Source organism: Astyanax mexicanus, chromosome 2 (assembly GCF_023375975.1).
Source record: "Astyanax mexicanus isolate ESR-SI-001 chromosome 2, AstMex3_surface, whole genome shotgun sequence".
In the NCBI taxonomy this organism is placed as follows: domain Eukaryota; kingdom Metazoa; phylum Chordata; class Actinopteri; order Characiformes; family Acestrorhamphidae; genus Astyanax; species Astyanax mexicanus.
This window is the reverse complement of record NC_064409.1, coordinates 73,209,496-73,223,189: the sequence shown is the minus strand read 5'-3', so window position 1 is coordinate 73,223,189 and position 13,694 is coordinate 73,209,496. Positions and strand designations below refer to the sequence as shown.

General features: G+C 39.1%; 1 protein-coding gene across 4 annotated transcripts; it reads right to left on the bottom strand.

The window, feature by feature from the left end:
- Positions 1-443: 443 nt before the first annotated feature.
- On the bottom strand, positions 444-13,548 carry LOC103029778 (heterogeneous nuclear ribonucleoprotein R). 4 transcript variants are annotated; one of them, XR_007437917.1, is made up of 14 exons: positions 13,344-13,538; positions 11,676-11,833; positions 11,362-11,480; positions 11,131-11,238; positions 10,894-11,007; positions 10,586-10,762; positions 10,238-10,373; positions 9,913-10,118; positions 9,612-9,761; positions 9,324-9,445; positions 8,587-9,227; positions 4,953-5,019; positions 3,314-3,378; positions 444-2,265 (listed from the first exon to the last, which is right to left on the bottom strand). XR_007437917.1 is itself a non-coding variant. In XM_007239846.4 (12 exons), the coding sequence occupies exons 2-11, from the start codon at positions 11,827-11,829 to the stop codon at positions 8,612-8,614; spliced, it is 1,902 nt and encodes a 633-aa protein (XP_007239908.1). In that variant the 5' UTR covers positions 11,830-11,833; positions 13,344-13,538; the 3' UTR covers positions 7,636-8,449; positions 8,587-8,611. The 4 variants fall into 4 exon arrangements, 3 of the variants coding, with proteins under 3 accessions (XP_007239908.1, XP_007239907.1, XP_015458722.1); XM_007239846.4 differs by lacking the exons at positions 444-2,265; positions 3,314-3,378; positions 4,953-5,019 and adding an exon at positions 7,636-8,449; XM_007239845.4 differs by lacking the exons at positions 444-2,265; positions 3,314-3,378; positions 4,953-5,019 and having other exon boundaries at positions 7,636-9,227; positions 11,676-11,830; positions 13,344-13,548.
- Positions 13,549-13,694: the final 146 nt, after the last annotated feature.

Sequence of the window (13,694 nt, the reverse complement as noted above, 5' to 3'; positions counted from 1 at the left end):
TTTTGGATGAAACACATTCCATGAAGTTCTTTACAATCTACTGCTCTTTAGTTAATCATAAGGCCGCATGAAGACCAGCATGTTCAGAAAGACTATGCTGATATAATCTGTATCTGGTTGTTATTTCTTACAATGTGTCCAAATCTATTGATCAGTGGACCAATAGAAATGCTCAAACATGGCCTGATATCTATGTCCTTATTAAATTTTCTTTCTCTCTACGCTGTACTGTTCTTGAGCTAATCGTAAGGCCACATGAGGACCAGCATGACCAGAAAGACCAAGCTGACATCATTTGTATCTAGGTGTTTTTCCCTACATTGTGTCCAAATTTATTGACTGTTGTAAGAAGAAAATGAAAGATGGGTTTCCCCCCACCCCTCATCCGGGGTACAACTCCCCTACGTGTTCGTTTTGATGGAGAGAGTCGCAGACAGGTGGAGTGAAGTTGAAAGCAAATCAAGTATTTATTACAAAATACTGAATTCAGGAGAACCAATACATACAAGACAGTTAACAGCCGTCCCAGTAAAAGTTCTGACCCCCCTCTGATCTGACTCCATGTTTATACCCCAAATGACGTGAAACCTGCTGATGAGGCGTTGCTAATGATTAGCTCATGTTAATATGTATAATTTCACGTGTTAGTACTCAAGTTTCACATGTCTGGCCGGACCACTAGTGTTTGGCCTTGACTGTGTCCAGCCAGACAGTGTGGCATTGTTTCAGGAATTGACTGTGTCCAGCCAGACAGTGTGGCATTGTTTCAGGAATTGACTGGGTCCAGTCAGACAGTGTGGCATTGTTTCAGGAATTAGACAGTGCCGCCCTCCCTATGTGCGCGTGTCCTCCTCCCGCTTTGATAGGTGAAGGACTTTACACGCAGAGAGAAAGGCCGCCCTGTTCATCCCGAAGTCTCCTTTGTATCAATTTAGTTCGTACAGAGTGCACCAGTCGATGATTGATGGCCGTTAGTTAGGATCATGCAGTGACCAAAATGCCTTAAGCGTGAGCTAAACAAGTCACACAATAGATTTCATATGTTATATGCTAATATGTCAGTAACACGTGGTTAATACGCCATACAATAGATCCTATGTGTTAGTTAAATGCCTTATGTATCATGTGGGTTAGTTTGTCATATAATAGAGTCTGTGTTAGTTACATGCCTGATCAAGCAATGTTTAACTACCGGTATATGTGTAAAGAATATATATTGTGAGTATTGGTTAATCTTCTATATAAATGCACATAAAATACAAGGTTTCACACAATGATTATGTGATTGTAGATGCTAAAGTTCGCATCCCATGGAGTTTTCCACACTTTCTAAAGTAGACAACTAATCCAAAAGCCACATGAAGACCAGCAAGACCAAAAAGAAAAAGACATCTGCTGCATCTGCAGTGAAGAAATGGGTGAAAGGAGGATATGTGCATTACATACAGACATACATACATTTATCCAAGTAGTTATAGAAATATGAACTCTTCTTATATGATCAGCGGAGCTAAGAATTTGGATAATAGGTGTAGTAACAAGATACTGGTTAGTGGCCCATCAATATCAAGATCACTTTAACAAACCAGGTATTAGACATGGGCCAATTGGTTCATAAATCAATGCTCCAGAATATCCTCTTATGGCAATACTTCTCTACAGAGACTGGAACAGTGTTCTCAATCTTGTGCATTATGTGCTGAAAGTACTGTAGTAACCCTTAATTATCTTAGTTTCAGGAGTCATCAGCTGTTACAGAACAACTTACAGAAACTTTAAACTACTATACTATAATCTAATATATGTATACCTGTCTAATGCTTTTACATTGTGAAAATCACCAAGGCAGTTGCCTGGAGTCTCACAACCGCAAAAAGCAGATCATTTGGCTTCAATGATGCAGAGAGAAAAGCAACAAGTTTAATATAAAACAATGTTTATTAAAATAATTCAAAAAGAAATTCAAATCTTAAAATAAATTCACACCCCATTAAAATCAAAATCAAGTCCTGTACATGAAAAGCAAATAAGAGAATATTTACAGCATTTTTTGTCTGCAACATCATCTATATGAACAATACACTTCAAAACACAGAAGCCCAAGGCCAGAGCCCACCCAGGTCTCTACAACAAAATGTGTACTGGGGGGAGCCGGCACATGTCCATGTAGTCCAAGGGCTGCTGAGATTCAGTACAAACTCAGCCACATCATTATCTTCATTACCTGCCTTTGTAATTCCCCTTGATTTGGAATTTACTCAAACCCTGCAGAAAAAAAAGAAAGAAAACATGAGGAAGTGGCTACCAACTGTCTCACTTTACCCAGAAAATGTTTAAACACACATTTCTCACAACCAGTAGAAGGAATTCTGGAGTTCATTTAAAAAATAAAAGTGCAAACATCCAAATGAAATGACATTTTAAATCTATATTCCATCTGCTCTGTAGTGCAAAACTTCAATTCAGTGTATTAAAAACTATAAAATTCCTTCAGAAGAACGGATCAACGTACTGAGACCATTTGCACGTCTATAAGGGGGAAAAACAACAATTATACATCTGATGCCTCAAATCAGTACATAAATCAAGTTTAATCAGTTTGTGGAAAAAATAGAATTTTGCCTTGATTTAAGACTTAAAATAACTACAATTGCAAGAAAATTCAGTGTCAAAAAAATAATTCTTCTGAAATGTGGATAATACGGTTACTAATAATGACTAGAAATGTGCATTACCGGAATGAATCTTAGGATGGTTGCGCAGCTAATATGGTTTACATTGACTGCTAATGTATTCTAGGTGGTTGATAAGCTGTGGCTAAGCTGTTATTAAAAGGTTGCTGTTGTGTTGCTACATCGTTGCTATGGAATGTCAGGTGGTTGCTACGGTGTTGTTAGGTGGTGAAGCGCAAATATTTTTGGCTAACAGAGCCATGTTCACAAACTTTAAGGAGAACCCAAAATATGGTTAGTCCAAGAACTTCTCCATGCTGACTGACATGGGGTACAATAACACTCTCTTTATAATTCAGATGTACTGAAGACAGAACAAGGTGTTCTTTTACTGTGTTGGAGGAGACAATCAATACATTAATGACCAGTGGGCATCAATAAATGTATATGTTTTTGCATAAAAAGTAGACAAAATATAACACAAATATATAGAATAAAATGAACATTTAAAACAATATTTAAAACGTAAAACGATTTATTATTTAGAAAAGTTAGTTATAGTTTTTGTAAGATCTTGCGAGCAAACATCTGCTTATATCTGCTATTAAAAACACAAATACTCTATAAATTCCCAACTATACCTTCAGCATCATGGTTACAGTGGGAAGGTCAGGAGAATCTCTTCACTCTGTGTGTCTGCTGCCCTCTGGAGGCAAAACAAGTGTTACAACAGCTATTCACCTGTGCAGTGGACCTCCACAAGCCTGTAATTTACAGATTCCCCCACCATATATAGAATTAGAAGGACTGGATCAGAACGCAATGTAAATTTGAGGCCACTTAATAGGCCTCTGGTATGTGATAAGGGTGCAGTTAGCCAAAGGCAAAACTCATTGGTCCATAGGTAACTATTACTGACAACAAACTGTGTTGTTGCACAACTTCACAGCCCCACCACTACCTCCTCTCTATAATTAGAACAACCCTATAATAGGACCACACCTGACAAGAAATTATTTTATTAATATTATTAAATCATTCAATTAAGCCCTGCTCATAAACTTTGATAGCGTGCTAATGTAGCAGTCATCTCCAATATTATCCACATAGAACCACTGTAGATTCAAGTTTTGGCTTGAAAGAAAATAATAAATGCTGGGCTAAGACCAGTGTTCTATCAATAGCTATAAGTTTCAGTAAGGGGTTTCTAATAAATTGGCCAGTAAGTGCACAGTTTTAAAACCCCAGGACCACCGCCATGTGCCCATTTCACTTTTGCACTGTTCTTGTGAAAATATTCCATTATTTTAAATATCCGAATGCGGTTAACAGTCATCCTATAGAGCAAGCATGGGCCGGGTTCCTGCAGTTTTGTGCTTTTCCTGCTCAAAATACCTAATTTAACCTATTATTAATTGCCAGATGCAGTTTAGAAAAGTGTAAAGTCAAAGAGACTGAACTACAGCTGTGCTCTGTCAGGGTGTAAAATAATAATAATATTAATAAAATAAAAATAATAAAATAATTTAGCTGGACGTTGTGGCCAGATTTTAGTACTATACTTAGTTTAAATGAGTTTCTTAAAAAAAAAAAAAGCACCATAACAGGACACACAAAAAGAAGCTGGGCAGGGATTTATGATATGGATGTAAGAAATAGAACACTTATTATTAATTGTATGTATAAAGAAGTCTCTCACATAACCTCTTTTGTGAATTTGTGCATAAATTCAAACTGAAAACTATATATATATATATATATATATATATAATTTTATATATATAGTTTTCAGTTTGAATTTATGCACAAATTCACAAAAGAGGTTATGTGAGAGACTTCTTTTGTGTGTGCACCATTTAAGAGGACTTTTAACAACCAATAAGTGTATACATACTATACATTTTAACGGGGTGGGGACAAGTTGTTACCTGGATCATGTTTTGCTTAATTAACACTAAGACTTAAAAAATTCACCTGCTGGTCAAAATCAACAGAATCCATTAAGCTGGAAAAAAAAAACAACGTACTTGCTGAGTCCAATATTTGCAGCCTTAACCTTTTTAAAACGGCCTGAAAGTGGACCGATTTTCTTTGGATTTCAGAAATGTTAACAAACACAGCTCAACAGCAGGGCGACAGCTCTCAGCAGGGCAAAGGCTTTCCCTCCTTTCAGCTCTTTATCTCAGGTTAAGACTGAAAATACCACAGTAAAGGACAAGAAAAAGAGAAGAGAAGGGGGAGAGAGAGAGAGTGAGAGGAGAGTGTGAAAGACCAGCTCACCCCCTGGAGAAGAACACAGTTCTGGTGTGTTCCTCAAGCTAGCAACGTCTCTCTCTCGCTCGGATACCTGGGTAAGTCAGATACAAAGGGACAAACACTTACCAAACACACGTACACACACTCTGGAAATGACAGCAGCATCAGCAGCACACTTCACTTACCACACACCGCAGACAGCAGAGATCTGATCAATAACACAATGAGCTTAGAGAAATTCGACAGGCCCAGAAAGATCAATTTAAAGCAGGAAAAATAAACCCTGTATTTTTTTTAAGGTTGCTTGCTGGTTTTTGTCCAGCAGGTGAGAATGTGCACTTCAGCAGCACTGTCAGCTAAGGGTACTGAGTACTGTAAGTAGACCCACTGGAAGTACCTGAATTTCTGCAATGAAAATTTAAAGATATCAGTAACTAAAGTTTCACAATATATACATTTCTCTAGGAGTTTTTCCACTTTTACTGTGCATATTTAGTCATCTTCCCCAAGCAAGTGAACAGACAAATGCACTGCCGCATCAAATTCAATGTTCAAATCCTTTGCAAGAACATAGCTAAGTTCAGACACTCTGCTTCTGCCTCTTACCAACTATGTTCAGACTGACAGGTCAAATCCGATTTATGACAGATCTAGCTCGTACCCAGATTGTTTTTTCATAACCTGGACAACCAAGAAACTACATGAAACTCATCTTTGGTAAATCAGATAATTTGCGGGTTGCTTAAAATGTGATTAGAATTTAATTTGTACAAATGCATCTCAGTCTGGATGCTCCACTAAGTCACTGATGCCCACCTCAATACAGATACAGCTCTGGAAAAAAATAAAGAGAACTTAAAAATGAGTTACTTACCAAATTAAAATACTTCTGGAATATAATCAAGAGGAAGATGGATGATCACAAGCCATCAAACCAAACACTGCATGAATTTTCATACCAGGAGCGAGGGGGTAAAGTTATCCAAAAGCAGTGTGTAAGACTGGTGGAGGAAAACATGCCAAGATGCATGAAAACCGTGAATATTGCATTATTTAAGGTCTGAAAGCTCTGCATCTTTTTTTTTTATTTCACTGATTTCTCATTTTCTGCAAATAAATGCTCTAAATGACAATATTATTACTTGGAATTTGGGAGAAATATTGTCCATAGTTTAATAGAATAAAACAACAATGTTCATTTTACTCAAACATATGCATATAAATTGCAAAATCAGAGAAACTGATTCAATTTTGGTCTCAAGTTTTTCCAGAGTATGTATGTATGTGATGTCCAAACACACAAATCCAGGCTAATCACTTGCAAATAACAGTGTAGGCTGTAATTTCTACAGATGTGCTTTGAGAAACAAATCTGATTTGTCTGCAGTCTGAACACAGCCAAAATGACGGATTTTTTTTTGTGCCTGTAACTGATAAATTTGTGAATTCATCTGTGTTTTATGCAAACTGACCAATAAACATGCGAAGAGCCAATCAGGTTCTGGTGATAAGGGAAATCTTTAGTTTCAACTAAATTATTGAAAATATATTAATAGAAACATCAAAAAGAGCTTTATTACAACTTTTGACATCACTACAACGCATGAGTGTTTCTTGCTAAATCTCAACTAGCTCCCAATTCCCTTTACAATGAACATTATTTTTAGTAATTAAAACAACATGCAATAAGCACTAGAACATAATGAACAAATTTATGCTTTGATTATATTTAGAATCAATCCTTTATGAATGACTTTGGGTGTAATTATTAATTTAAAAATCTGGTGTGTTGACTTGGTGTGATGTAATAGTAATCACTGCAGAAATCCAGGTAATTCAAAATTGGTACTTTTTTCTTGAATGGGTGCATTTTAATGACATGGAATCATATTTAAAATGTTGTGTATATTACCCATCCATTAACGCCAACTGTTGTTTAAATACGTAAATCAGATTCCAGCACATCCATTAACGCCAACTGTTGTTTAAATACGTAAATCAGATTCCAGCACTTGCAGGTATGTTACACAATTGTTTAGCCTTCATTTCTCACCTGATGGACAAAAAAAATCCCAGTTGATGTTTGCAGGTCAAATCAAGTTCTCTGACACGTTTACAGATATTCAAGAGATGTTAATATAAACCGAGAATTCAACTCGGCTGTTGAAAATAAAATGCATATTTCTGGCATTCTGGGACTCCCAAGAGCTGCATATGGTGAGAAGCATGATATACAAACAGACCATCTGCATTTCAGTCTGGAGAAATTGCTTGTGGGTCCAAGAATTCAGATAATCACACTGGCAGCCGTTTAAAGTACAAAAAAAAATTGTTGATTCAAATATTTAAACTTTATTTCAGTGAATTTGAGCCTTAGTTCTTCATTCTTGTGCTTCAGAAACTATTTGCTCAACTATAAATAGCAACAGAATAGGAACTTTATTGCATAGGGGAAAACACCGCTTGTAAATGTTATATTGATTCTGCTTCAATTAAGAACTGTTAACCATTTAAAAAATATTTTTTAAAGTTTGAAATCGTTTACTAAAGCATTATTTCCATACTGCATGCAAAGTGGGCAGTTTATCAAATACAAAATTTGTCAAACTGTAAAACAATCCAATTTAATTGTAGTATGAAGGGAAAGTGATGCATAAACAATGATACAAAGTCAGAACACTGAATTTCAAGTTACTTGACCAATTGATGTTGCTCGGATGAGTTTTTATTGAAACGGAACAAACAAAAAATAAAAGTTATAAATACAAACATCAGAGAACAAACTGTCACGGCTCTTAAGGTGAGCCAAACCAAGTCCTAACGAGCAAATTTCAAAAAAAAGGAGAGAAAAAAAACGTTTGAAGTTGTTATATCAGTTTTTAAAAAACACAATTGAACTACTTCTAGAAATGCTAAACATACACGTTTAATGGTACTTCCAGCTACAAAACTTTTTTTCCTTCCAGTGGATTCTTTTCTCCACTTCTGAAAAAAGAAAAAAATGAAAATGAAGCTAAAGCTGACAGCCATTATTTACAAGCAAGTCCCTATGCCACTAGCAGAAATCACAGAGAAATAGAGAGAAATAGAGAGATAGAGCAAGCGACGGGGTAAGGGGGACATAAGAAGGTGTCCAGTATGGGGGGACAGGTGGGTGGTTGGGTGAGTTGAATGTTTGGACATGAGCTTTCTGCAAGACCATTTCATGATTTTAATGTTCTCTCAGACTGTTATGCTTGTTTATTTTATTACTTTTTCTTTTTTTTTTTTTAGACGTCAAAAAGTCCTTGTTTCTTTAAAATGTTCGTTGCTGGCTTTAAAACAAAGAACAAATGGAAGGGATAAAAGTGGAGTATGATTTAAGACAAATGTCCCGGTCAGGCCTGTGTGTAAGCAAACCAATCAGGGGCAGGAGGAGGATCGGATACATTCTTGTCTTCAGCCAAAACGTACTTTCAGCCAATCAGGATTTGTGATGCCAATTCTGGGGGGGCGTGTCCTTTTTGTGTCACTGACATATTCTACAGAGGGAGATGGAGAATAGAAGTCAGTTAAACACTGCGTGCCAATCAATGTCTTTTTTTTCTCACAGGAAGGGGGAGGGTGGGTGTTCTGTTGTGATTATTTTTTTTGTCATTTTCTTATTGTAGCCAAATACCTTTTTGTGTTGCTGTTTGTGTCTTCTACTTCCACTGCTGGCCATAGGAATCCTGGGAGAACTCCAGAGTGTCGTTGCTGTAACCGTAGTTGCCAGCGTAGTCGCCACCTTGCTGTAACGGCTGCTGAGCGATAGGCTGTGACCCCCAGTTCTGCTGGTTGGTCGTCTGGCGGCGCTTCGAGTCGGGTTGGTTGAACACGTCAGCCTTCCTTTTCCCGCCAACGTTTCCGCCTCGGTTTCCGCGGGCCCCCCTGGTGCCACGCCCCCTAGGAGGCTGGAAGGGTCCGCCACGTCCCCCACCACGCCCTCCTCGGCCTGCTCCCATGGGAGCACCTCCTCTTGGCGCGTAGCCACCTCTTCCACCACGGGCTGGAGGTACACCACGTGCTCTAGGAGGGGGTGGAGCACCACGGCTACCACGACTGCCACGCCCCCTCATGGTATACATGTCGTCATAACCATAGTAAGGGTCATCATAGCCGCCACGATAGTCGTGGTAATCATAGCCATAGTAGTCGTCATAATACTCTTCATAGCCATAGTAGTCAGGAGGGTACGCATAGCCTCCCCTCCCCCCTCGGCCACGCCCACGCCCTGGAGGTGGCATGCGGGGAGGAGGGTAATAGTAATAGTCGTCATACCTGTATAGAAATAAGAGAAAAGACATTAAGAATTTTGGATTCTGCTGGTTCTCTGTTAAACCCACACTAAGCAAGTGTTTAAGAACAAACTCTTACCCTGTATTTCTGCTGGTCTGCCTGGCAGCCTGTCGCTCTTTCCTCTTCTTGTCTGGGGGCTTAGCCAGGACAATCTCAATCTCCTCTCCCCCCAATTCTTTACCATTCATCTCCTCCATAGCCTAACACACAAACAATATTCATTTTATTTTCAAATTATACATATTAAATATTAATAAATAAAAACCATATATTAAACACAACAATTTACACCAATGGTAATCTAAACAGAGTACAAATACAAATGAGCAAATACACCCAAGTAGCTAGTTTAACTCTTCTTTATACCTTGACAGCAGCATCTCGCTCCTCAAAGTGCACGAAAGCATAGTCTTTCAGCTTCTTAACACGCTCAAGCTTTCCAAACTGGGAGAAAGTCTTCTCCAGCAATTCCTCTGTAACTGGAGTGGCTAGTTTACGAACAAACAACACTTTCACCTGTAATAGAAGTTTTACCAAACATTAAATAAATTCAGATGCCAATTAATGCATATAATGGATTTAAGCATATCTGAAAGTCTTTAAACAGGCAAAAATTACAGGATTTAATAAACTTTGACAAAATAATTTTTCAACCTCAAAAACATACCTTGGCCATGACTTCAGGATCAGGCTCAGCAACTGGGTCAGCCCACTCAACGGTAACAGGATTCCCCCAAACCTTAACCTTGCCGCTCATGAGCCGCCGACGGGCCTGAGCTGCCGACTTATGATCCTCGTACTCCAGGAAACAGAACCCCCGATTCTTCTTCTTATCATCAGCCTGCGTGTACAGAATCACTTCCTGCAGACCCTCTGGAAAAGTATATGTAACATGAGTAAACACCACAAAAAGCACAATACAATTAGATTTTTAACTAAATATTTTAAAAGGTAATTAAACAGTTAACTTATACAAATGTGTGAATTCTGACCTGTCACTTTTCCAAAGTCTTCCAGGATGCTCTCCCTGGTCTTGTTCTTTGGGATTGAGCCGACAAACAGGCGGTTGTTGGCTACAGAGATGCAGACACCCAGATACTTGCCTGGCCTGATCTCATAATTATCACACTGAAAAAGAAGAACAGAACATTTATTCACTGGAAGCCTGCAAACTTTGTCAAAATTTTAGTAAAAAGGACATATCTATAAAACTAACTCAAAAAAAGAAAGAAAAAAAGAAAGAAACAAGAAAATTATATTTCCTGTCTTAAGTGAGGCTTTGTTTTGCCAGAAAGGTTAGTTACAGTATAATAATGCATCTGTGCTGTTAGTAAACCTACCAGTTTCACAGCTTCCTGTGCAGCCTCCTTGCTGCAGAAGGTGATAAACGCATAACCGCGGTTTTGCCCAGACAGCGGGTCCATCATTAACCTCAGGTCCCATATTGGCCCAGCCTTCTCAAAAAGTGGAACCAACTCGTCTTCATATAAGTCCCGAGGGATCTTTCCCACAAACACCTAGACATAAATACAGAGAGCAAAAACACATGGTTTAGTCACAAAAGCTCAGACCACCCATTCACTCAGTCTCAACTCTTTTACTTCACCACAAAATCAAATTGTTTGTATTGAAATGAAGACTAGGTTACCTCTGTGCCGATGCCAGGCTGAGTGCCAGAGAACACCTCCTCTGGTGGTGGGCCACCATACTTCCTCTGGCCTGTAGTAACATCAAGGGTATAGCCTGTCCTCTCCAGCAGTGCCTGGGGGAGCATAAAGATGATGGAATGAATACAAAACAAAACAGCACAGAATATTAGCAACAGCTAGACTGTAGAAGAAGGCTGGAAGGGTCCTAAACAAATGATAATTTCCAATGAGCTTACCTTAATTTTTGACTCGTCCGGGCCTTTTGTGGATTCCTGTACTTTGCTGCCTTGCTTTTCCCTCTGTCTGTATGTTTTCATGACTCCACACAGGAAAGCACTTTTATTCTGGAAAAAAAAAACAGGAAAATAATGTTTTATTACAGGCTGTTGAAACTATATTTAACTAGTTTTAATACAATTATCTGCTTTAGACAGAATAAGTGAGCTTTATATCCAAGAAGGTCTCACCTGCACATGGGACAAGTCGCTTTCCTTAAACTGCTGCAGTACAGACAGCGCTCCTTCTTCATTAAACTCCCGCAGGGCATCAATTGCCCTCTCATCTAGGTCAGCATAAGCCACCAAACCTGCAGCACACAAACATACACTCAATAAACTTGCACCCAGTAGACTTTAAGACCAAGCAGATTTGTTGCAATAATATGTTTATCACTCTGGCTAGTTTGAATAAGGTGTCAAGACCGCTTGCAACAATATTTTCTTAAACTGATCATATCTATAGCGCAAAACATTACACATATATATTGTATTGGAGAACTTACCAGTCTGAAAGATGTTGTCCAGACTCTCTGCTACTTTTTGGGGCAGCCCAGCATCTATGAGCGTCTGGTAGTTCTCTGAGTGTCCGGCTGAGACATCCATGGGTTCTTCTTCCTCCTTTGCTGGAGCAGAGCTGCCATTCACTTCAGCAGCCATTCTTCTGAGAAAGAGACAAAACAGCATAAGCTACAATTAACATTTGAAATGAACCTTAAAATTTCCTCAGCCAAGAGAAATCTGAACTGTGATATATTTGGAGTTGTGATTGCCTCTTTAAATAAAGAAAAAATATGTAACCCCAACCCTCCTTGCAGATTTTCTTTACATTATAAAACATGCAAAACCAAAGTACTAGAAAATATTAGGAAGCTACCTACTCAACAATAATATAACCTTCAGTTATGCTATTTATGAATATACATAAAGTAGCCCCCACCACCACCACAAAGTAGCAAATAGTATAAAGCAGTGGTTCCCTCATTCAAATCAGAATAAGGACATATTAGCAAATTTAGATTTAGCAGGACAACTCGAGGCAAAAAAGCCACACTTATTTTTACACAATTTAAACTTAAAATCACACCAGCAATACAACAAGCAGTTAATTAAGAGCAATAACTTGGTTATTTCGTTTTACCAGTAAAAACTCTGCTATAGTGTGGTTTTTTTTACAAGTAACATTTAAACTTTCTGTTGCTCTATAGTGCAGGAAGAACTTATTTTGCCTCACACATTTCAGTCAATAAACAAGCGATTGTTTTGTATTATTACTTCTTGGAACATGCTGAACACTATCTAACTACAACGTGAAGGTTCAACGGGACCAGGTTGGTAACTATATAGTACATGCAGCTAGGATAGCTAACAAACTACCTAAATTTATGTAAGACATAAGGAGAAAAAAGTGATTCCGATATGATAGAACTAGATAATTAGGACGTTTACAAAATAATATCAAACTGTGAGAAACATGTGATCATATTTAGCTAATTAAACAAGCTGTGTGAGCAGTTGTGACCTGCTTTTGTTCATTGTTGAAATGCACACCACAGGCTGGAGGTAGGAGCTAAGCTTAAAGCTAAACAGCTAAGCTGTGAATGAAAACGGGTAACGTTATTATTTTAAAAGCGGGCTCTAATAACCTTTCAAAGTGTACGGAAACACAAAGTCTACAATGTTACACACTCAATTACACTCATGGAAGTTAGCTAACAGCCCAAAATGACATACTATGAGCTTGTGTTTATTTGCTAGCGCTAGGTAGCTGCGCTGTTGTGTTAAACTAGCAAGGCTAGGCTAAGCTAGTTAGCTCTCAAGCTAAACACACAACAGCGCTCCGCCCCCCTCGCGTGCTCCGGTTAAAACGAACTAAACAAAATCCGCTAAAATCAACTTTTGCGCAGCGTTAGCTTCTTTAAATCCGCTTATAAACGCGTTTAAACGCGTTATAGACCCAAATTTGCCGCACACGACCGAGTTTAATGTCCATTTAACAAACCGCGACCGGTCTAACCGCGGCTAGGCTAGACTAAGCTAAGCTAAGCTAGCAGAGAAAACAGGTTAAGCCCGGTTAGCTGTAGAATATTAGCATTAGCCGCGGCCTACCGCAGAATTCAAACCCCGCCGCCCGCCAAAATAATAAAACGCTAAAATCCGCCTCCGGGCCTCACCGTTCGGTTCGGTTCTGGTGTGGGTTCTCCTGCGAGGGCGGCTCCTCCAACCCGCGGCCGTGCTGCTGCTGCTGTGGGCGCTGGAAGCGGCGGTTAGAAGAGCGGAGCGAGGGGAGCTGCTGAGGGCTCTGTCCACGAGACAGACAGACGTGCGCGCGCTCTCTCACACACACACAGGCACGCGCACACACAGACACACAGAGAGCGCTCGCCACTTCCTCGCGCGCCGGCAGAGAGCCGCTTGCGTCAGAGGGCGCGCGCACGTCAGAGAAGGGGGGGGGGGGGGCATGGCTTCAAAGAGATCTTTTAGTATTAATGAAAAAGCAATGTAATGTAATGTAATGTAATTTT

Bases quoted from the DNA above. Each gene is read 5' to 3' on its own strand.
- LOC103029778 (XM_007239845.4), bottom strand. From the start codon at position 11,829: ATGGCTGCTGAAGTGAATGGCAGCTCTGCTCCAGCAAAGGAGGAAGAA. The intron at 10,763-10,893 runs GTAACCTAGTCT...ATTTATGTCTAG, and splicing joins AGCCTGGCATCGGCACAGAG to GTGTTTGTGGGAAAGATCCC. The intron at 10,374-10,585 runs GTAGGTTTACTA...CTTCTTTTTCAG, and splicing joins CACAGGAAGCTGTGAAACTG to TGTGATAATTATGAGATCAG.